This window comes from Acomys minous, assembly GCF_964271855.1.
Source record: "Acomys minous genome assembly, chromosome: 16".
Classification (NCBI taxonomy): Eukaryota; Metazoa; Chordata; class Mammalia; order Rodentia; family Muridae; genus Acomys; species Acomys minous.
Genome location: NC_140498.1, coordinates 9,607,568 through 9,631,072, shown reverse-complemented (window position 1 = coordinate 9,631,072; position 23,505 = coordinate 9,607,568). Strand labels below are relative to the sequence as shown.

Here is a 23,505-nt window from a genome sequence, read left to right as displayed (position 1 = left end):
CTGACATCGCACAGACCTTGCCTGTGGTAGGGCCATAAACTCAGACATGGTCCTCAGCAGCAGCCCAGGCACCGACATCACTAAGGCCTCGGGTGGTTGAGCAGATGCCTCATAGGCACCTGTTCCTCACTGCCGCTGCATCTCCAGTCCCACCTCTCTCTACAGTGCACAAACTGATACTGTATCTCTCCCTCGTACTCTTATCTTTCTCGTCTCTGCAGCACACGTTCAGTCATCACATTGGCACCCACCATGGGGTCAGGGCAGGCATTTGGGTGTCTTTCTTCCAACCATTTCTTTCTTCCTTCCTTCCTTCCTTTTAAAACATGATTGTTTAGGCTTCTCTCAGTCCCTTATATTTACATATTTGCTTCAGGGGCTATTTGACAGTTTCTTCAAAGAAGCCACTAAGTGTCCTAAAAGAAAGTACAGCTAACTAGGTGGTGGCCTATTCCTGTGCAGAGTCAGGAGGAGTTCAAAGTCCTCCTCAGTTATATAGCAAGTTTTTGTCTAGCCTGAGCCACATAGACCCTGTCTCAAAAATAAAAATAAAAAAAGACAGATTTTACTGACTCTATAAGTCGATGCTGGTGCTTTCCTCGTCACTATCCCCCATGTGATCTTTAAAAAAAAAATTATTTATTATGTATACAATGTTCTGCCTGCATGTACACCTGCATGCCAGAAGAAGACACCAGATATCATTATAAATGGCTGTGGGCCACCATGTGGTTGCTGGGAATTGAATTCAGGACCTCTGGAAGAGCAGCCAGTGCTCTTAATCTCCTTAGGCCCAAGTTAGTCTGTGTAAGCTGGTGTTTTGCCTGATTGTATGTCTGTGTGAGGGTATCAGGTCCCCTGGAACTGGAACCACAAAGAGCTGGGAGCCGCCACATAGGTGCTGGGAATTGGACCCAAGTCCTCTGAGAGAGCAGCCTGTGCTCGTACCTGCTGAGCCATCTCTCCGGCCCTCCCATGTGACCTTTGAGCCGGAGTCTCTAACTGAACGCCATTCCTTTCGAGACAAAATTCCAGGACTCACTCCTGACTTCACTCCCTCCTGTTTGCTGAACGACATCCCTTAACCACTAACTAGTGCCACCCTCATGGGTCCTTTGAGTCCAGCTCCACTCCTAGCATGACCCCCACAGGCAGAAGAAATTCATTTCAACCCGCGGGTGGTAGCGCGCGTGCCTTTAATCCCAGCACTCGGAGGAGAGGCAGGCAGATCGCTGTGAGTTTGAGGCCAGCCTGGTCTACAAAGCGAGTCTAGGACAGCCAAGGCTACACAAACAAACCCTGCCTCGAAAGAAAACAAAAACAAAAGAAGAAAGTTCATTTCAAATGAACCTTGTGGAAAGATGGCAATGGTTGGTGAGCCCAGGGACACTTCAGGATAGGGACTTGGGGTAGGGAGAGGGGACAGAGGAAGGAAGCTCTGCTGCTGGGTGACGGGTGACACGGAACACCGCAGACAGAGAGGCACAGTCCTTGAGGAGTCTTCCTGCTGATTCTGGTCCGGTCTGCTGAGGAAGGCTGGGAGATGGACATCCAGGTACAGAAGATGCTGACGAGCTGGAGGCCCATGGCTTCAGGACGCACTGGAGCCACTCACAGCAGCCAGCAGGACCCGGGGCAGCTCTGCTAGCTCTCTCTTCCTCTTCCTTGCTCGGAGTCCCCCCTGGGGCTGCCACCTCAGCCCCTCCAGCACTCCACCTCGGTGGGCAAAGCCCGCTCCATTCAGACAGTCTATTCTCCCCTCTCCCGGGCACGGCTGTCCTTAAGCAAGCCCTTCCCCCCACCTCTGCCCCAGTGGCCTCCCTAAAGCCACCACTCCAGGAAGCCTGGCTTTGCTCCTTCCATTTCAAGTAGTGTAGTCACTGTCTGACCACTCTGAGGTCCCAGCTTGTCATCTGTGTCGGGAGGCAGAAGCCAGCGTCAGGTTCTATGTGAAGGTGGAACAAGCTATCAAAACTCAGACAGCCGGGGCATAGGACCTACCTGCGGATCTGTCAATATTTTGTAGAAAACACATACAAATACATAAGGTATTTTTAAATTAAGGTTTTTCTCGACATGGAAAATAGGAAGAAAAGAATCCCTAAAATAACTAGTTAGAACATGTACTCTGTGTGCTTCGATGACTTAGTCTAAGTGAGGATCTTGGTGAACAATGCCGTCTGTATATGTGGGTCCTTCGGGGATTTGCTATCATTATTACAGCTAACCCAGAAGTGTAGTTCATATATCATAAAATCCAGCCATTAGAAGGTGCAATTCAACGCACTTCTCCCCTCGCTCCTGCTCCCACGCATACATACAGAGAGAAAGCTAATCCAGGCATCACATTTTCCGCTATCGCCCAAAGAAGCTGTTGATCACCCAACTTTGATTAACACTATCTTCAGTCATCTTTGTCGTCTTGACAGTCTCCTTAACTATCCTGTCTGGTGACAACAGCTGTGTCCTAGAAGGACTGAAGACTCCAGATGCCAAGGAGCCGCCAGGGCCCGCCAGGAGAGAGATATGCGAGAAGCAGGCAGTGAGGGGCGCTGGGGGATTCTTGCAGGTGTTAGGAAGGACAGATGACCCGCAGGTGTGCGCGCTCAGCACCTTTCCTGGGGTGGGTGAGGGCGGCAGAGTCAGGAAAGAGGCGGCGCCGCAAGTGAGCGTGACCTGTTCTTGGACAAGAGGGTTTGCGGGAGCAGGGCTGATCGGGCGAGCACCGGTGGCAACGGGGACCAGTGTATTAGGGGTCGCGCGGGGAACGTGGCACCGAGAGGAAGCCCGGGCCTGGACCTAGGGGGCAGCTCGGGTGTGGGGGGCTCTGCACACCCCACGGGGGAATCGACTCAGGGCGCGCAGCTCGGGCGCGGGAATAGGTGAAGGCCGGGACTTCATGTCCGTCCTGGCGGATGGTGGGGAAGCTTCAAGGTGTCTTTCTTGAGTGTCCCCCGACGCCGCCCAAGGAAAATTCGGGATTTCATTCCTCCTGGAGCTGGAAAGCAACTTGAGCGAGGACCCCGGGTGGAGGGCGGGGCCAAGACCCCTGGCTGGCGGCCAATGAGCACCGCCCCCGCAGGGCCACGCCCACCCGCTCGGGTCCTGGGCGCTCGGGCTGGGCGGCGCAGACCCGGCTTGGGACGCGCGGTCTGGACGCTGCGGCCATGCCTCGAGGCACCTTAGCGGCTCTCCTGCGCCCGACACAGCCCCGGTAGACGACTCTCCGGGCCGGGCTGACCGGGCCATGCAGCTAGAGACGCAGGACGCGCTGTACGTGGCGCTGGAGCTGGTTATCGCCGCGCTGGCATTGGCGGGCAACTTACTGGTGTGCGCCGCGGTGGGAGCCTCCAGTGCATTGCAGACCCCCACCAATTACTTTCTGGTGTCGCTGGCGGCGGCCGACGTGGCCGTGGGACTCTTCGCTATCCCCTTCGCCATCATTATCAGTCTGGGCATCTGCACAGACCTCTACAGCTGCCTCTTCCTCGCCTGCTTGGTGCTGGTGCTCACACAGAGCTCTATCTTCAGCCTCTTGGCGGTGGCTGTCGACAGGTATCTGGCCATTCGCGTCCCGCTCAGGTGAGACGATTCTTTCTTGTCCGGGCCAGGTTAAAGTTCTACAGAGGGGCGCCCTCTCCAGGTCTACGGTTCTATTTTCTGGGATCCCAGATGGGCCAGATTAGGGGAGCTCGCTAGGTTTGCTTGCTAGGCACTCAGAGAAAGGTTCTGGTGTAGGGGAACCCTCGACGCTTGTCCCTTTCCCGGTTGTCGAGACCCTCTTGGGGCGGCAGAACAGGCCGCCGACTGGGTGCCCCTTAGGCGGTAGGGATGCTCCAGTCGCTCCCAGATTAGGGGATCTGCATACGGACGCCCTTAGGGCCTCTGGGAAGTGCGCGCCTGGAGAGGTACCTGCTACCGGCTCCGGTAACTCAAGCTCCGGAGGTTTGGTGATTCCATCTCCACCCTCCTGGAGAAAAATGCACCTTCCGAGCCCTTTGGAGAGACAGAGCTCCTGCCCGGAGCCGGGCACGCGGATCAGTGCAGCTGCCAGATAGGAAAGGCGTAAAGGCCCCGGAGAAGGTTTAGATACGAAGGTAACCTTGGACCCTGGGAATTACTTGGAGCTGGGAATTACTTTGGCAAAACGGCTGTAGTTCCAGGAAGGCTGAGGTACTTTTAGAAGGGACTGGTGGTGGCCCATGCCTTTAATCCTAGCCCTCGGGAGGCAGAGGCAGGCGCATCACTCTGAGTTCGAGGCCAGCCTGGTCTACAAAGTGAGTCCAGAGGACAGCCAGGGCTACGTAGGGAAACCCTGTTTCACAAAAACCAAAACCAAACCAAAACAAAAGACACTGTGCTAACGACCGAGCTTTAGAAATGTGCCTACTTTGAAATGAGGCGGCCAGGCAGATCTAACTCTGGTGGGGAACACAAGGAGCCTTGGTTCCTGCTAGCTCCACAGTCGCTCGGATTAGTCCCAGACATCTTAAAGAGCTACTGTGTTTACTGGTTCACTGAACACTGACAAACAGCCTTAGAGCCTGTAGCCCGTTGTGTAACCTTATTTGTATACCGATGCAGTGCCCAGCAGCCTGAAGAGGCCCAGACAGCTGGTGACTGTGGCCTGTTCACTCTTTCTCAGAATATGGCTAAAACCACTTTCTCCTGTTTCCAGGATGAGAAAACAGGATCCAGGGTCGGGAGTCAGTTAGCAGGGGAAGTGGCTACCACTTTTTTTTTTAGCTAATAAAGTTGAGTTTGTTGACGCTTGTTAGTACCTGGGCCCTCTAGGATTTCTGAGGTGAGCCTTGGATGTCACTAGACTCGGAGCTGAGCTGAGGAAACTGAGTCACAAGAATAGGAAAAGAAAGGGAAGGACTCAGTGAGCTCTGACTGTGTGTGCAAGGCAAGGCCAATGAATGTACATATTTAATCCCTCTCACTGTCCAGAAGACAGATGCTGTCTGTCGCCTGCGTCCTGTGGGTGAGGGGTGGTGGACTAGGGAGATGAGGGTCTGGGTCAGGATGCTGCCACCAGCAGAGTGGCAGAGCCATGACTCAAAACTTGGAGCTGGCACTGTGTCTTCACTGTGCCACCCATCTGTCTTAACAGGGCTGTGTGTGGTCCGGTGTTTGAGAGATGTGGACAGACCCTCTTGCTGTTTCTAGAAGCTGATCCTGCCTGTAGTAAGCTGGTGTGTGCAGGAGAAATGTGTGTGGGGAGGTGACCAGCAGAAAGCTCCCACAAGCCCTTGTAATAGGCCGATGTGGAGAGCCTGGTCCCTGTGGGTCCCAGATGGAACAGGAAGCCCTGACCGTACCTGTGTGGGCTGTTCCCCATCCGCTACCCTTGGCACCTGACAAGGAGTCTTCACACATCAGGTGAGCCCGAGGCTGCCCAGCACTCTCTTCTCTCCATTCCGTCGGTCTGCCGTTGTCTCTGGCCTCCCATAATGAGTACTTGATAGCCTTTTGAACTTTTTTTTTCCCTTCACAAAGCAGAGCAGTCACATGGCCCCAGCTTGGGCTGCCCTTCTAGGGGAAGCCCTTTGGGCTTGCCCTTGGCAGAACCCCAGACACACAGCAGCTCACCCAGGACCCACTCCCAAGTGTCTCTTGTGCCACATGACCTGAGCAGGAAGTTCCATAAATGTTTAAATCTGTTAGTTCTTGTCCTGGGTTTTGCTGGGCGGGTCTTGAAGAAAATGGGTGTGGGTGTCTTAAGGGGAAACAGATGTGAATCACAGGCCCTTTACTTCTCCTTTGTATTTGCTAAGGCTGAGGGGCCAGCTGAAGGCCAAGGGAGGGAAGACATTGAGCACGGAGCCAAATGTGCCCCCTATTCCCACCCCTGGCCTGTCCTCGGGAGTCCGGAAGTGTGCAAAGCAGTCTCCCACTCGCTCCACACCCAGGCAGGTGTGAGTGCGTAACCTGCCTGTGGCAGCAGCTTGGCATCGTGGCAGACAAGGAAGTGTACAGGGTTCTCAGCCTTCCGTGAGGCCTCCTGGGAGATGGCATGTGTGATGGGCCTCCTGCCCTCAGCAGTTCAAAGCACAACCCAGGAGGGAACAGGGTAAAAATGTAGATTGCTCTGAGCTGAACTCTGTGGCAACATGGCTGTAGTCCCAGGAAGGCTGAGGCAGGGGGATTGCTCGAGACCAGGAGTTCAAGGTGAAGTCGGGCAACCAGCAAGACCGTTGTATGAAAAAAGTGCCGCTTCCAGGACCCAGTTAGGTCCCGCTGAATCAGAGTGTGGGGTAGGGTGTGGCTAGGCTTCTAGCATTAATATCTAACCGGGGTCTGCTATTTATACCACGTCTGAGAACCCTCCAAACATCAGGCAGGTTTGGAAACTCTGCTTCTGTTGTTTGAAGTGGGCTGGGTCCGAGTTAGCCCAAACTTAAGAGTTGGTTCTGAGACTCTCCTCCGGCCGTGGAGCTACAGATGGGCAACAGGACAGAAGGGCCCTGTTGAAGAGCTGGGTGTGGCGGCCAGGCCTGTGATCTCAGCACTCAGGAGCCAGAGGCAGGAAGGTAATCGCCAGTCTGAGGGCAGCTTGAGGCTGCGTGGTGAGTTCCAGTCCCGAGTCAGCCAGTGCTACGGTGGGAGACCCTGTATCTTCCCGGGAAGGCAGGAGGGAATTACAACCACGTGCTCCTCTTCCGGACTTTAACCCACACCAGGCTGGCTTACAACTGCCTTGTACTTTTAGCTCCAGGGGATTCAACACCTTCTTCTGGTCTCCTTGGGTACCTACAACTGGGAACACAGACACACACACACACACACACACACACACACACACACACACCACTTTAAAAGAAGACAAAAAAATATCCTGTTTAGGAGGTGTTGTCTCACTTGCAGGAAGTCAGACAGTAAGGAGGTATGAAGCCTAGGGTGTGAGCACTGAATGCTTAGCTAGGCACATCTCTTACTTGGGCAAAACAAACTCTTAGGCTTGACTTCCTGGCTCAGATGATGTCGAGCTGTAGGAAACCCTGGCTCCCGTGGATTAGTCCCACTAACGTGAGTGGGATGAGGCAGTATGGAAAATGGCCTAGAGGCGATGCTTGGCATAAAAATGGCTCTTTTGGAAAAGAGCAGACGGCTTACCTCAGGCCCTTCCCTTTGTCCTTATAAAGAAGGGTGTCCACAGACGACAGTTCCTGCCTTCTGCCCTGGTGGAGACTCCCGTGCAGGGCACCTTCCTATGTGGGCTGTGCTTGGGGTATACACGGCAGAGCTGGGGTGTGTGTGCGCTGGTGGTTGTGGGAGGTGAGCCACGGCTCTGCCCACAGCAGCCTCTGGCTCTCACTTCGTCCTCTGGCTGGTTCCGGTTGGTTCCCACAGGATCACTTCCTCCTGCATAGGCTAAGCCTGTTCCCCTTCATGCAATAGGCAAATCAGAGCCGCCTCATCCTGGGGGCCTTCCCTGTCCATGCCCAGTGGACTCAGTTTCCCCCTTTACCCTGGTTGGCTTTCTGAAAGGGCTGACCTGACCATTTTCCTAGAGGTGCTGAGGGACGGACGGTTTTTTGGAGGGGGCTGTGCCTTCCAGATCGGCAGAATGAAAGGGCCATGCTTGTAAATCCTGTCCTTCTGTTTTCCGCCACACGGAGACTGTGTGTGTGTGTGTAGGTAGGTAGGTAGGTAGGTAGGTAGGAATGTACATTCTGAGAACAGTGAAAAAAAAAAGAAAAAAGACAAGGGAAGGAGAGCCCAGACAGCAGATCTATAAAGAGCTCCATGGCAAGATGTTAGAAGAAAAACTGTTTCCTGTTTGTTTGTTTGTTTATTTATTTATTTATTTATTTATGTTTTGGTTTTTGTGTTGATCTGCTGTGGAGCTCTTGGGCTGGGCTCAAGCCTGAGTAGCAGGGACGACAGGAGTGCACCACCATTCCCAGCCCGTATAGCAAGCTTTAATGAAGGAAACTGTTGAGGTGGGGGTGGGGTAGGGTGGTGCGAGGCCTGGAGATGCTAGGGAAGCCAGACAAGCAGCAGGTGCCTTGGGCCGAGGGCAGGTAACTACAGATCCTGGGGCGTGGCCTGCAGGCCCTGACTCCTGCTTTAAGTGCTGGCCCAGAGTTAGGGCGTTGCTTTGTTTATCCTCCTTTGTTGTTTATCCTCTGTTGTTAGCACACAGGGGTCTTGCTCCCTCTCAGGTCCAGAGCAGCAACCTTAAAGCCAGCAGCAGGAGCCATCGTTGGCTAAGCCCACATTTCTACTGCTGGCAGGCTCTCCAGGGAGGCCAACATAGCAGGCAGTGGGTGCCTTGTGCCTGGGTGGGCGGATTGGGTTGGGGAGGCCCTCAAGCCTATCTGGACCCAAGATCACAAACTCAGTAGAGCACCTGAAATCCTGTCCTCCGGCTTTGGAGGAGGCCAGGCACAGGAGAGCAGGAAATGTCCAGGCCTGGGGGGATGGAAGTGGGGTTGGCAGGCACCTCAGCTGGTCTGTTTCCCTCTGAGGGGTGGGAGGAGACAGGTCTCTGGTTATCATGGGCTCTCCTCTTGAACTGAGTGAGGTCCAGAGTTCCACTCACCATGTCACAGCCTATATATTGTGCTTGCATGGAGAGGCTCACGGCCCGGGGACAGCCGGTTTGCACCTTAGACCACCATCTACACCCGGTTCTGAAAGGCATGGTGGGTGCTGCCTGCAGCTAGGAGAATGGGACGGTGGGAAGTCTGTGGTGCTGTTCTTGGTTGTCACCTGGGCTCTAGCAGGAATTAGCTACAAGCCAAGCAGCTCTGCACACCTGTGAGAGAGTTTTCTCAATTAAATCATTTGAGGTGGGCAGGTCTTTCGTCTGGGTCACCACTTCTGCTGGCAGCCTGAATAAAGGAGGAAGCTGCTCTCTCTGCCAGGTCCATGCCTTCACTGGCGTTAGAGCCCACTTCCAGCGTGTGCTGAAGAGCAGCTGAGAAATCCAGCCCTGTGGGCCAAACAACTACTGGATTCTTGGATCTTACATTGGTAGACAGCTACTGTTGGTTTTGGATTTTTTTTTTTAAAGATTTATTTATTATTTATATGGTACTCTGTCTGAGTGTGAACCAGCAGGCCAGAAGAGAGCACCAGGTCTCACTATAGATGGTTGTGAACCACCATGTGGTTGCTAGGAAATTGAACTCAGCATCTTCAGAAGAACAGCCAGTGTGCTCTTAACCTCTGAGCCATCTCTCCAGGCCCTGGTTACAATTCTTATTCTGAGAATTTCCTGCCTCAATGATGTAGAGACACTGCTCCTGAATTGTCCCCCGATATGCCAATAAGGCAGCATATAGCCAATCACTGAGCAGAGGAGAGAGTAGGGCTGGTCTTCCTGCCAGCCAGAGGAGGAGGAGTTAGAGGAGGAAGTAGGGGATTCAGCCACGGGAGAGGTCCAAGAGACATCAGGAAGGAGCTGGAACAAGAAAAGCTACAGGGGCTGGAGAGATGGCTCAGAGGTTAAGAGCACTGGCTGCTCATCCAGAGGTCCTGAGTTCAGTTCCCAGCAACCACATGGTGGCCCATAACCATCTATAATGGGATCTAATGCCCTTTTCTGTCATGCAGGCATGCACTGTATACATAATAAATAAATAAATCTTGAAAAAATATTAAAAAGAAAAGAAAAGCTACAAAGTACAAGCATCTCTGGGATGTATGTGGGAGGAAACCAGCTTAGTTTAAAGGGTTAGGAATAGAGTAATAACTGCTCAGTTATTGTGTTGTGATGTTTATTATTAAGCAAATATAAAAAATCTCAATTATGTGTGTGATAGCCGAGTTAAGAGAGAAACCGAGAGCTGGATGTGGTGGCGCACGCTTTAATCCCAGCATTTAGGAGGCAGAGGCAGGTGGATCTCTATGAGTTCGAGGCCAGTGTGGTCTACAAAGTGAGTCCAGAACAGCCAAGACTACAAGAGAAACCCTGGCTGGAGAAGAAAAATAAGAGAGAGAGAGAAACACAGTTTTATTTAAAAAAAACAAAAACAAAAACAAAAAACAAAACTGTATCAGGGGCTGGAGAGATGGCTCAGCAGTTAAGAGCACTGACTGCTCTTCCAGAGGACCAGAGTTCCAATTCCCAGCACCCACATGGCAGCTCACAACTGTCTGTATCTCCAAGATCTGACACCCTCATACAGACATACATATAGGTTTAACACCAATGCACATAAAATAAAAATAAATAAATTATTTTAAGAAAGAAAGAGAGAAAGAGAAGATTCTGGGCTGGGATGCAGCTCTGTTGGTCCACTGGACTGTGGTCACACTCCTTTAAAGGTGTTGCCGTGGTCCTCTCTTGGTCTCTGAGGCTAATAGGCTGGAGACCTTGCCAGTGGCTGAAGGTGCACCTTCTCAGACAGAATCAAAGTTGAGAGCGGGGGTGAGGTGGTGGTGGTGGTGGTGGTGGTGGTGGTGAGAGTTCGTGTGTGTGTGTGTGTGTGTGTGTGTGTGTGTGTGTGTGTGTGTGTGTGTGTATCCTGTATGCATTAAGAACAGAGGGAGGGGCTGGGAAGACAGAACAGTAGGGGTAGAGTAGTCACAGAGGGTCTGGAGGCTTCTAGGGGGCTTAGGTTTTTGTCCTAAAGATTCCGGGGGCCACTAAAGGACCTAGGAGGTATATGGGGGCGGGGATGGGGTGGGGCACAGAACTCAACATTGAGAAGGGCACAGAAAGCCAGGCATGGTGGCGCAAGCCTTTAATCTCAGCACTTGGGAGGCAGAGGCAGGCAGATCTCTGTAAGTTCGAGGCCAGCCTGGTCTACAAAGTGAGTCCAGGACAGCCAAGGCTACACAGAGAAACCCTGTCTTGAAAAACAAACAAAAACCAAACCAAAACAAACAAAAACCAAAAAAGAAAAGGGCATAGAAGGGAAAGCAAGCCTACTCCCTGCTTTGACCAGCACCAACACTTGTTGCCCTAGGTCCTCCTCCTCCTCCTGGCTCCCAGACTGACACTTGGCTGTGTGCCACCATATTTTCTGCATTTATTTATTTGCGTGTGTGTATTCATGTCAGGGTATGCATACAGAGGGCAAGGACAACTTGTAGGAGTTGGTTCCCTCCTTCTACCCCATGGATCCCAGGCACTGAATGATCTGAGGGTCATCAGTCTTGCTTGACACTGGCCCTATAAAGTAACATTTTTTATAATTTGTTTGGGGTTTTTTTTGTTTTTGTTTTTGTTTTTGTTTTTTGATAGGACAGCTCACATAGCCTAGGCTGGCCTCAAACTCCTGATCCTCCCAAATGGCTGAGCTCATATGCACAGGCCACTACGCCCAGTAAGGATTGACTATTATTTTTTGGTTTTTCTTTCTTTGAGACAGGGTTTCTCTGTGTAACCACTCTGGTTGTTCTGGACTCACTTTGTAGACCAGGCTGGCCTCACAGAAATCCCCCTGCCTCTGCCTCCCGAGTGCTGGGATTAAAGACGTGCGCCTGGTTAGGACTGACTTTTAGCAAAGGTTTTGGAGTCAGTGGGTTTGGAGTCAAAGCGTTCCCAGCCCATCCCCCACCAGCTGGGTCTCAAGCTCCAGATGGGGTACGGAGAGGAGGAAGGGGCAGAGGCCACAGTAAGTAAGAGTAGAGGCAGCCCAGAGAGTGGGTGCACAGCCTGCCACCCCCATTCCGTTCACAATGCCTTTCCAGTCCCTGCTGCTGCTTAGACTGGAGCCTCTTATCCCCACCATACGCATTCCAGCTGGACGCCACGGTCCGCCGTAGTGACCCCGCCTGCCATGTTGTAAACACTCCAAATCTCTCCATTTTATGACACCCTCCACTTCTGTTTTTAGTATGATTATGAATTTATTTTTCTGTCTTTGCTGTCAACTCATTGTGATTTTGTGAGGCAAGATAACTAGGTGAGACTCATGCCCCAGCATAGAATCATTTACTTATTTCTTTAGAGAGAGTGTCTTGTAGCCCAGGCTGGCCTTGGACTCACCTTTCACTCCCTCCTGCTCCCGGATACTGGAGTTACAGATGTGTGACCCCACACCTGGTTTAGGGGTGCTGGAGTTGCAGGTGTGTGACCCCATGCCTGGTTTAGGGGTGCTGGAGTTGCAGGTGTGTGACCCCACGCCTGGTTTAGGGGTGCTGGAGTTGCAGGTGTGTGACCTCATACCTGGTTTACGGGTGTTTGGCTTCACAATGTAAGCATGGACCAAAGGAGCTGCAGCCCAGCCTAGGGTTTTCTCTTCTTTCTTTCTTTTTAAAAATAATGTATTTATTTTTATTTTATGTGTATTGCTGTTTTGCCTACAGGTATGTCTGTATGAAGGTGTCAGGACTTAAGTTGTGAGCTGCCATGTGGTTGCTGGGAATTGAACCCTGGCCCTCTGGAAGAACAGTCAGTGCTCTTAACTGCTGAGCCATCTCTCCAGCACTTGGGATTTCTCTTTGCGTGTGTGTGTGTGTGTGTGTGTGTGTGTGTGTGTGTGTGTGTGTGTGTGTAACAGATGGTCTCACTGTGTAGCTGAGGCTCCTTTTGCTTCTCCTTCCTGAGGGCTGGGATTACACACGTGTATTACCACACCTAGCTCAAATGTAGATTTTGTTTATTTAAAATTTCATGTTTGGGGTTGGAGAGATGGCTCAGTGGTTAAGAGAACTGTCTGCTCTTCCAGAGTTCGTGAGTTCAATTCCCAGCAACCACATGGTGGCTCACAACCATCTATAATGTGACCTAATGCCTTCTTCTGGCATGTAGGCATACATGCAGGCAGAGCACTGAATATATAATAAATACATACATCTTTAAAATTTTTCATGTGTCTGTATGTTTTGCGTGTATGTATGTGCACCACATGCTTGCCTGATGCCTGCCAAATCTATAAGAGGGTGTTGGATCCCCTGGAACTGGGGTCCAGATGGTTGTCATCAGCCATGTGGGTGCTAGGAGTCTAACTTGGGTCCTCCGCAAAAGCAGCCGGTGCTCTGAACCCCGGAGTCATCTGCCCGGCCCCTCCAGTGCAGGACTGTAGTCAGGAATGTCGCTATGATAGAGCTTCTTTTAAAACCCCTCTGCTGGGCCCCTGGATGGGCTGAAAGGGACAAGATTATGTAGGAAAGCCAGGTGTCATCCAAGCAAGGAAGAGAGGAAAGGTGATCACGGCAGAAGCCGTAGAGATGGTGTGTTTGAGATAACGTTTGTACCTGAAGGCTGATGTCTGAATCACCCAGGAGCCTGAGAGTTTGAAAGGAGAGGCCCAAGGTAAAGCCACATTGTCAACCAGAGACCGGGACAACAGAGATGGTGATGCCAGGCCTACCTAGGCAGCTGGTTGGCGGTAGGCTGGGGGGTGGAGGGGGGGGAGTGTGGGCACTGTCACTGTAGGCTGGTGAGTCTACCGACTGTCAGGTGGTGTGCTTGGAGCGGAAATGGGAATCCAGCAGTCAGATTCACAAGGGCTTGGTGACCTGGGTAGAATTTGGTTGTAGGGAGAGGAGAGTGAGCCCAGGGTCCCTCCCAGATTTCTTCTGCGCATCAATGTGGCGCTGCTTTGAAAGTTAGGGCGCAGGGAGAAATAGTTGGGGGCTTGTGGCCAGCTGGGAAGTGTAGTTGGGTGTGAACTCTTTGTTGGAGCCCAGCACTGCCCCGTCTCCTACCATATGGAGGCTCTCGCTCCACACCCCGCCCTCTAACCTCCCAATGCCCCTTCTTTGGTTTCCTGCCTATGTAGATTTAGGCCCAGTGAATTTCTGTGCATGACATCTGTTTCTACTGTTGATTTCAATACCATTGCTGAACCTGGCCTTGTTCACTCCGCCCTGGGGCCTCGTGTCCGCCCAGTGCTTCCTCCCCCATCTTCCCTCCCCGTGTGCCTGCCCTGGCTTCCAGGACCCCTCAGCTCTTGGTGTGCTGAGGCCTCTGCAATGCTTTGTTTCCCTGCTGTTTCTTCCTTGTGCTCACAGTTTTTCTTAAAGTGGCTATCTTCTTGTAAATCCTGGGGTTCCTTGGCAGCGCTTCGCAACTCGGCAGATGTATTCTCCACCGTGTGTGACTTGTCACGCTGTTTGCTACCCTGTGGACGGACCAGCTTGTTGTCAATAGATCAGGATCCCATGTGGAACGTCCTGAGAAGCTTCTGGAAGAAGCTGGAAGAAGCAGAGGCTGAGACTGATGAGCCCTTGTTCCAGAAGCCTAAGGCTCTCCTCTCGGCATTTCTAGAAAGCATTAGCACCACAGCCTGCTTCATTCGCTGGATCTGCGTCCATCTCTGGCTTCAGGCCTTTTACTGTTCGGGGCCCTTGGTTGGCTCCTTCCAAACTCTCAGGCTCCTGTGGGCTGCCAGATGCTGCCCCTCCAGGTACAAGCGTTCAGATGTTACTTATATATGCCAATTGCCCTAGTTTGCTTCCTATTGCTGTAATAAAAACTGTGACCCAAACCAACTCGGGAGGAGAGGGTCTGCAGTTACAAGTGGATGCTAAGTACCCCTATGCAATCAAGATGGTGGAGTTCCGGTCTCTCTATAAACCAGCTCTTTGCCGTTTGTTTCCGGGCACAGTGCTGCCTGTGGATGGAACAGGGAGCAGGCTGGTTTCCACTGTTGAGGAGCCTGTCCAGTGGGGAGAAGACAGAACATGTCCAGTGGCTATAATGGGTGCCAAGGAACCCCGGGGCCTGCTCCAGGGTGAGTGTCTCTGCTTCCGTGAAGACTCCCGTCCTGTAAATTACTTCCTATGTGACAGGCAAGTGGGAGCAGGGTGTCTGCTTTGCTCCATGTTGGATTTTTGCTTGGGCAGAAGAGGGATCAGGAGAGAAGTACATTTTTCCGCAGTAAAAGAAGAGGTCGTGCTCGACTGCCATGCAGCTGGGCCCTGTGGGCTTCCGGGGAGGAGGAAGATCGAAGCAATGCTTGTGCCTGACACCCCTTCCTTGGAAAGCTGCACCCCAGCCTGCTGCACCCCAGCCTGCTTCTGTGTACAGCACACTTACGGCATCTTGGCTCAGCACTCCGCTTCCATCTGCACCATATTGGCCTCTCTCTGATAAACATTTGGCCAGGACCCCATCCATCCAACCTTCTGGGTATCTTTTTTTTTCTTTTTAGTTTTTCGAGACAACGTTTCTCTGTGTGTCCTTGGCTGTCCTGGACTCACTTTGTAGACCAGGCTGGCCTCGAACTCACAATGATCCACCTGCCTCTGCCTCCCAAGTGCCCTTCCGGATAGCTTTTAAATATGCACCGTGGCAAGCACTAGCTGTGCCGGACTGCCTGCACAGTTGTCCCTAATGAGTTTGTGAGTAATCCAGCTACGAAACTGTGTAGGTTTGAGTGGTATGCCCTAACCCACTTTTCACCTATGCCCTGCTTTGTGTGTGTGTGTGTGTGTGTATGTGTGTGTGTGTATATGTGTGTGTGTATATATGTGTGTGTGTGTGTGTTTAGAAAACATGAAGTTTTCTAAATATGTATGTACATAAAGCAGGTTTGGTGGCTCACATCTTTTTTTCTTTTTTACGTTTTTCAAGACAGGGTTTCTCTGTGTATCCTTGGCTGTCCTGGACTCACTTTGTAGACCAGGCTGGGCTTGAACTTACAGAGATCTGCCTGCCTCTGCCTCCTGAGTACTGGGATTAAAGGCGTGTACCACCACCGCCCAGCGGTGGCTCACATCTTATTTCCCTCATTCAGAAAAGAAAAAGAAAAAGAAAAGAAAAAAGTCGCTCAGTCACTCTAGGTTTGAAGCTGACCTGGGCTATATACTGATTTCCAGGACAGTATGGACAAATGGAGACTGTCTCAAAAACAAACATACAGACATATACTGTCTCACAACAGTCTCACAAACTGTATTTCCTGAGGTACAGAACTTGTGGGCAAGACTAAAGAAGAAGAAAGCTATCGTTCCTCCACCAGCTTGAGAGGCAGCCACAGGCCTCAGCACTGTTCACTCAGCAGTGCGCAGTTAGGAATGGCTCCATGTGGGGCTCGGGAGAGAATGGAGCCCAGGTGGAGGGGACCTGAGCCTTCAGACGGTAGGGTGTCTGGGGGGTCAGCCCTTCCAGTGTCCGTCCCGCACAGGGGCACTTGCCTTTCTCCTTCCTGCCCTTGGGCTCAGGCACACGGAGGCTGAGGCTTGCTGTCATGGGGCTGGTTGTGCCCTCCTTCCCCGGTGCACTGCCTCTCAGCCTAATGCTGCGGCCCTCTAATACAGCTCCTCACGTTGTGGGGACCCCAACCATAAAATGACTTTTGTTGCTATGAATTATAATGTAAGTATCTGTGTTTCCCAATGGTCTAAGGTGACCCTCGTGAAAGGGTCATCCGACCCTCAAAGGGATCGCCACCCACAGGTGCAGAATCGCTGCCCTCTAGGTGGCAGAAAATAACCCCCTTGGGCAACGCTGCCATCAGTCCAACGGGCTTCGCGTCGCTGTGCTTTAGTGGTAGTGGGCAAATCATTTAAGCTCTGAGGCTCGTTTTTCATGGCTATATCCTGGGTCAGCAGCTCCTTCTCATGAGGTTTGGGCTATAGTGGGGTGTGTAAATTTCAGGGCCACGTGTGCCCAGGGAGAAGGGGCGTGCATGCTACTAGAATTTGTTTGCAGAGGGGAGGGTGCAGGCACTTGTCTCAAATAATTTGGTGTTTGGTTCAAAGTTTCGTGGCCTGGAACACAGGCAGGCAGGCAGGGAGCAGTTGGGGGGGGGGTTTATGGGGGACGGGGGTGATGAATGTAATGATCCCCACACAGTCCCCTCTAAGCATCTAAGCGCATTAAAGATGAAAATGTGTACATTTCAGCTTTGGGTAAGTGTCTCTATCCTGAGAAAATAACCAACTTTTGGGCTGGAGAGATGGCTCAGAGGTTAAGAGCACCGGCTGCTCTTCCAAAGGTCCCGAGTTCAATTCCCAGCACCCACATGGTGGCTCCCACCCATCTATAATGAGGTCTACTGCCTTTTTTCTGGCCTGCTGGCTCACATGAAGGCAGAATAGTGTATAAATAATAAATAAATCTTTACAAACAAACAAACCCAACTGACTTCCAGCTACAGTGCTCTGAGTTTTCCTGTAGCTCAGGCCTAAAGGTCCCACCTCTCCTTCCCACTCACTGAGCCTTTCCACCCCCACCTCTTCCCTCCGAGCTCCCACTGAGATTTTCTACTGCCCTCTGACCCCTAACCCTCAGGCAGGGACTTGGCCTGCAGCTCAGGTCTGCCTTGCTTCTCTCTCATCCTCAGCCCAAGTCCCTGCAGGAAACTTCCCTGCTTTGTCTGTGCTGTATCACTCTGCTCTATTGCTTGGGTGCTCCAGTCTGTCCGTCACTCCCCTAGTGTCCCCTAGTCTCAGCTCTCGCTCCCATGGTCCCAGCCTACACCTTGTCAAACACAAAGTGGTACCACCATCAACATCCCAAAAGCCATTTCACTGTGTGCCTGGCAAGCTCTCTTTTCTCCCATAGGATGAGTGCCACTCACTCCCTTCCTCAGAAGTGACAACTGTTCTCAGAGAAGGTGCAGCCAGGTCACTTCCACCCAGCCTTTTTTTTTTTTTTTTTTTTTTTTTTTTTTTGGTTTTTCGAGACAGGGTCTCTCTGTGTTAGCCTTGTCTGTCCTGGACTCACTTTGTAGACTGGGCTGGCCTCGAACTCACAACCATCCGCCTGCCTCTGCCTCCCGAATGCTGGGGATTAAAGGCGTGCGCCACCACACCCCAGCTTCAGCCTTTTTTTTTTTTAACCCTTTCTGCTGCCCCTGCCCAGGCAGCATCTCTTCACACAGGCCCTGTATCCTTCTGCCTTCTCAGCCTTAGTTTTAATGACCTGTTCTTTCTTTTGGGGGGGAGGGGTATCTTATACCAGCCTCAAACTCCTGATCTTCCTCCGTGCCACCCCCACCACCACCACCACCCTGCCCTTTCTTTCTGCCTCTTCTCTGTGGACCATGGTCACCAGCTCACTAACATCACTCTTCCCATGACCGGGAATCTCTGTGCTCTGGCCCTTAGTCATCCGTCGCTGTGCCCAGAATGATCCCCAAAAGAACCAGAAAGACTTGGAAACCGAAACTGCTGTAAATACAAGAGGAATCTTTAATTCAGCCCTGGCCTGGGCCGTGCCCAATCCCCAAATCAAAGGTCTCAGGAAGCGAACCCTGGGGGCGGTTGCTATCAGATAAGACTATCTCTGGTTGTAGCTGTGAGCTTGAAAGTCTTTTCTTCAAAGGATTGTGGACTTCAGATAGGCCATTTGTGATGCCAAGAGCATCCTATGTTAGCTCAAAAGGCTCTGCGCTTCCTTGGATGTTAATAGCACTTCCTGGGCTCTGCACTTCCTTTGGATGTTAATAGCATTTCCCTGGCCCTGAGTTTCCCAGGCTCCGAGCTTCTTTGGGCATTAATAGCATTTCCCGGGCTCCACTCTTTCTCTTACCGGTTAGGTGAATGTTAGGATATTGGGGAAACCCTCTTAGAAACCACTTGTCACCCGTGATTCCCCGCCATCCTCCATCCAATCCATTTTCAAGGCCTGTAGCTTCTGTTTCCAGTATCCATGGCATCATTTGGGCCAATGGGCCCAGGAAGCATTTTCTTGAAATTTGAAATAGTTTCCTGGCTGCTCTGTCTCTTCCTGTCCCTCTAAGGTTCAGTGGCTGCGGCCAGGTGACTTTCTATACTATGACCAGTGCCACTTCTTGGCTTGCTGCTCTTCCAAGGCTCCTAGCCTGTGCACTGGTGCTTTTTGAAAGCCTGAGTGAGTGCTGTTTGCCTGGAATCTTCTCGCTGTTCAGACTTCTACACCCTCTCGTCAATAAGCTCTCCGCTGAGAGATCTTCCTACACTGCCTCCTTGTTTGTATCTCACAGCTATCACTGTTATGGTGATGCAGCATGCTGTTCCGGAAGGGCTGATCCCGCTCCAGGTCACAAGGACACATGTATGTGTGTGTTTACTTTCTGTCTCTTCCATGAGCTAATGTTTTATGAGGGCAGAGGTTAGGTTTCTGGTGCCTTGCAGAGTGCACAGGACAAAGGGAGAACTCTTAAGTGACATACGGACAATGGGAGAGGCGTGGCATCAGGGGCTCACGGGGCAAGCTGTCACTAGCTGCTTTCCTTATCCGAGACAGTCTGGATTCAGCAGTTTTGAGAAGTTTGGATGTGAACGGATTCCTGCTGTTTTGAACTGTAGTGGGAAGCTGCTTCCATGAACAGGGCTTTCCAAATCTAACATTGCTTTTATTTTCTTTTTTTAAGGATATTTATTTATTTATTTATTTACTTATTTAGTGCTTGGGTATGCATGGGCACAACATGGGTATGTCGGGCAGAGGAGAACCTGAAGGAGCTGGCTCTCTCCTTCTGCACTGTGGGTCCTCAGGTGGGACTCAGGTTGTCAGCCTTGGCAACAAGACCCTTCATATACTGAGCCGTCTTGTTGGTCCCCATACTGCCTTTTTTTTTTTTTAAAGTAAAATAAGAAAGCATGGTATAGTGCCAGGAACGAGTAAAAAGTACCTAACAGGTGGTGTCTGCGGTCAGACATTTAATCACATACTCCTCGCTCTCTGTTTCCGTCTCCTCTCTCTCTGTTTCCGTCTCCTCGCTCTGTTTCCGTCTCCTCTCTCTCTGTTTCCGTCTCCTCTCTCTCTGATGTAGCCTGACTTGGTCTTGAACTCATCCTCTCCTGCCTCCCAGTGTGTGCTCCCAAACTGCCTCTTAAATTCCTACTCTTCCCAGAGTTTCATGTAGCTCAAGCTAGCCTAGAACTTTCTATGTAGCAAAGGATGGCCCTTGATTTGATTCTTTTTTTTTTTTTCTTCCGAGACAGGGTTTCTCTGTGTAGCCTTGGCTGCCTGCCTCTGCCTCCCAAGTGCTGGGCTTAAAGGCATGCGCCACCACGCCCAGTGATTTCTGATTCTTTTACTTCTGTCCCGCCTACTGGGATTACATGTATGTTCCATCACACCGTTTGTGTGATGCTGGGGATCAGACCCAGGGGTTCGTGCATGCTTGGTAACTCTACCAAAAGAGCTCTACTCCCTAGCCCCTTGAATTCCTGAAATAGAGAATAGAGAGCCTCCCCCTGGCACTCATGGTCACAAGGGGACTGCTACCCACAGCCTGTCATCAAAGTGTCAGAAGCAGCAAGGGGGAGGGGCTGGCAAAGGGCAGAGCTCTCCTCATGGGCTGCTCTCCTGTCAGGAAATCAGACTTCCTTGGAGGTCTCCTGCATTATGGTCCCATTGGTCAGAACATCTCACTACCCAATTTAGACCAGTCACTGACCAGAGAAAGGAAGTGCTAGGATTTTGCTCCACACGAACAGCCCACAAAAGCTGGCTTATATTCAACTGGACTAAATATGGTTAAGTCAAGGGGCTGGCGAGGTGGCTCAGTGGTTAAGAACACTGGCTGTCATTCCAGAGGCCCCGAGTGCAGTTCCCAGCGCCCTCGTGACAGCGCACACCTGTGTGGAACTGTAGTTGCGGAGCTTCTGACACCTCACACAGATAGACACTCATGTAAGCAAACCACTTATGAGCACAAAGTAAAAATGTTAAAAAATATGGTTGAGTCACGGGCAGAGCTGTAGCACAGGCTATTGTGCGGACAGGATTCTGAGTGCCTAGCCTTTGTGAAGGCTTTCTGTTACCCTGTAGAGGCTAATAGTGCTGTAAGACATCCCTGGTGAGGCACTGTCAAGGAAAAACATTTTTAAGAAGGTTTCATCACTTGCCAAGAAAAATGCAGTGAGCAGCTGCACTCAGCAGGCCATCCTGTAGTCAAGGGCCTGCAGCCGAGCCTCCCACTGCTGAGAGGAAGCAGCAGGTCTCAGGCGGCTTCCTCTGCGGATTGCCCTGGTTCTCCTGCCTGCCCAGGCCACTGCATCCAGTATTCCTGGTGCCCAGATGCTGCAAAGCTACTGCTAGCAGGTAGCAAATGAGGAATAGCTTCATAATGGCTATGCTTTGAGAACTAAATACTGGCCACTGTGCTAGGTCCTGGGAACACCAATTCAACAGGACAGGGCCTGTCTTTAGGTGGTTGTCATTGTAGCTGAGGGAAAATATATGTAACAAATTATGGGCCAGCTACCAATGTTGACTTCCCGAGTTTCAGCAACTCTCCCTCCGGCGGCTTTCCGTGTTTTGGGTGCTAGCGGAGCTTGTGTCCCATCTGCAGAGGAGTCAGCGAGGCCTCAGCAGTCTGAAGACAGTTTCTTTTGTGAGATGAGACTTTGCTTTATGGCCTCAGCCTCCTGGTTGGAGAATCGCAGGTAGGCACCCATCACAACCAGCTGTGGAGCCAACGTGGCGCTGAGAGAAATGCTACAGGTAGTGCCACCCGAGCCCCAGGGGCTCCTTGTTCGAGCGTCACCTTGTGAGTCAGGCTGGATACGCCCATCTGCCCTGATGAAGCTGGCCTTTTAACATTAGCGCACGTGCACGCTGGTTCCCTGGTGTATCTCAACAATCAGACGGCACCTTACAGGAGAGCTGAAGTCACCCAGTGCTGAGGCTACTAAACAGGCTCTAAGACATCTGTCCCTTCTCACTGGCCATCACTGGAATCCACTCTGTAGACCAGGCTGCCCTCTAACTCAAGAGGTCCGTCCCCTGGCTCTGCCTCCCGAGTGCTAGGATTAAAGGCAAGCGCCACCACACCTAAGAATGACAGTCTTAAGCTCGCTGTGGCAAAGCTGACACCTGCTCCTCAGCCCCTAGTGTTAAGCAATGGCCATGGTGCCCCGAGGGTAAACCTTTAAGGCTGGGAGAACTCAAGGGCCAGGACGCCAGCAGGGGTGGGCCTCTGGGCTCTGGTCAAGGAATACTATAAAATGACCAATAACAGATGATGTTCTCTTGAACAGGTATAAAAGTTTGGTCACTGGGGCCCGAGCAAGAGGGACCATTGCTGTCCTCTGGGTCCTTGCCCTGGCCATTGGATTGACTCCCTTCCTGGACTGGAACAGTCGGAAGACTATTCCCTGCAACTGCACAGAACCGGGGGATGGAATCAGGAATAAAAGCTGCCGTGTCAAGTGTCTCTTTGAGAATGTTGTCCCCATGAGCTACATGGTGTATTTCAACTTCTTTGGGTGTGTCCTTCTTCCACTTCTGATCATGCTGGTGATCTACATCAAGATCTTCATGGTGGCCTGCAAGCAGCTCCAGCGCATGGAACTGATGGACCACTCGAGGACCACGCTCCAGCGAGAGATCCATGCGGCCAAGTCACTGGCGATGATTGTGGGCATTTTTGCTCTGTGTTGGCTCCCGGTACACGCCATCAACTGTGTTAATCTTTTCCATCCAACTCTAGCCCACAACAAGCCCAAGTGGCTAATAAATGTTGCCATCCTCCTGTCACATGCCAATTCAGTCGTCAATCCCATTGTATACGCCTACAGGAACAGAGACTTCCGCTATACTTTCCACAGAATCATCTCCAGGTATGTTCTCTGCCAGACCAATACCAAGGGTGGGAGTGGGCAGGCCGGGGCACAGTCTACACTCAGTCTGGGCTTATGACCTAGGCTCTGGCCTTTTGGAGAAGGCAGCTTAAAATAAACAATGGGACTAGACACTGTGAAAGATGCTACGCCTCTCAAGCACATGACCTGCCTCTTCTGAGTACCTGCCTGGAGTTACACAAATCTGGCTAATAAGCACATGCAATTAGGAGGCTCCGAGGTTAAGAGACACGCTCATGAATCTATCCAGCTGCCCTTACTGTGTGGATGACAGCAGTGGCTTGAACTGATTCCTGAAGACTGTTTCATTTTAAGAATCTGCCTCATTCAAGGTAGAAAAGGACTGAAACTTATCTTACTGTGAAATACTGTGAACTATTATAATGTAAGTATTTTTCACTTTCAGCAATGGAAAAATAAAAGTTGGCTATATTAATGTATAGTTGGTCCTAGGACAGCAACCCAGAAACCTAAAGTATAATTCTTCAATCAAGATGCTGTAGTATTAATTTAGGGAATGCTATTCTAAGTTTTGAAGTAGAATTACAATTAAACAAAGTTCAGTATTTTCCATGTACTCAAAACCCTGGAGGTAGAAACTGGAGAAGTGGGCTCCCCCTCTCCTGGAATCTGACTTGTAGACCTAGGTACTGGGTTTTGCTTCTCTCCCGTGTTAAAGTTTATTGGGACCCATAGTGTGAAAATTTTACTCAAAAGCAAAACTACCTAATTATGTATTATATTCAGTGAAATAAAACTCTGCAAGAAGCTAGCTACCGGCACCCACTGGCTTGCTGTACTTACTGTGCACACCTTACCCTGAAGGCCGCTTCCAAGAGGCCACTCATAGTGACCGAGTCCAGTTCTCTCAACTAGCAGCCAGCCACAGAACACCGCCACGTGTGTTTGGTTTGTATTCAGCAGCTGTTCACTAACTTTCTGTGTGGGGCCACAGTGGGGGGAGGTGGCATTCACTAGGCTTTGAAGTTAGTCACCTATTCCCTTTTCTACTTCCTCAGTTTCTAAAGGATGAGTGCTTAGACAGGCAGGGAATTCCTGACCCTCTGGGATCTC

The 23,505-nt window shown here is 51.2% G+C and overlaps 1 protein-coding gene across 1 annotated transcript; it reads left to right on the top strand.

The window, feature by feature from the left end:
• The first annotated feature begins 3,068 nt into the window (after window positions 1-3,068).
• ADORA2B (adenosine A2b receptor) lies at window positions 3,069-23,213 on the top strand. Its single transcript, XM_084760920.1, has 2 exons — window positions 3,069-3,582; window positions 21,829-23,213. Exons 1-2 carry the CDS (start codon window positions 3,248-3,250, stop codon window positions 22,487-22,489), a joined length of 996 nt encoding a protein of 331 aa, XP_084617046.1. The 5' UTR covers window positions 3,069-3,247; the 3' UTR covers window positions 22,490-23,213.
• Window positions 23,214-23,505: the final 292 nt, after the last annotated feature.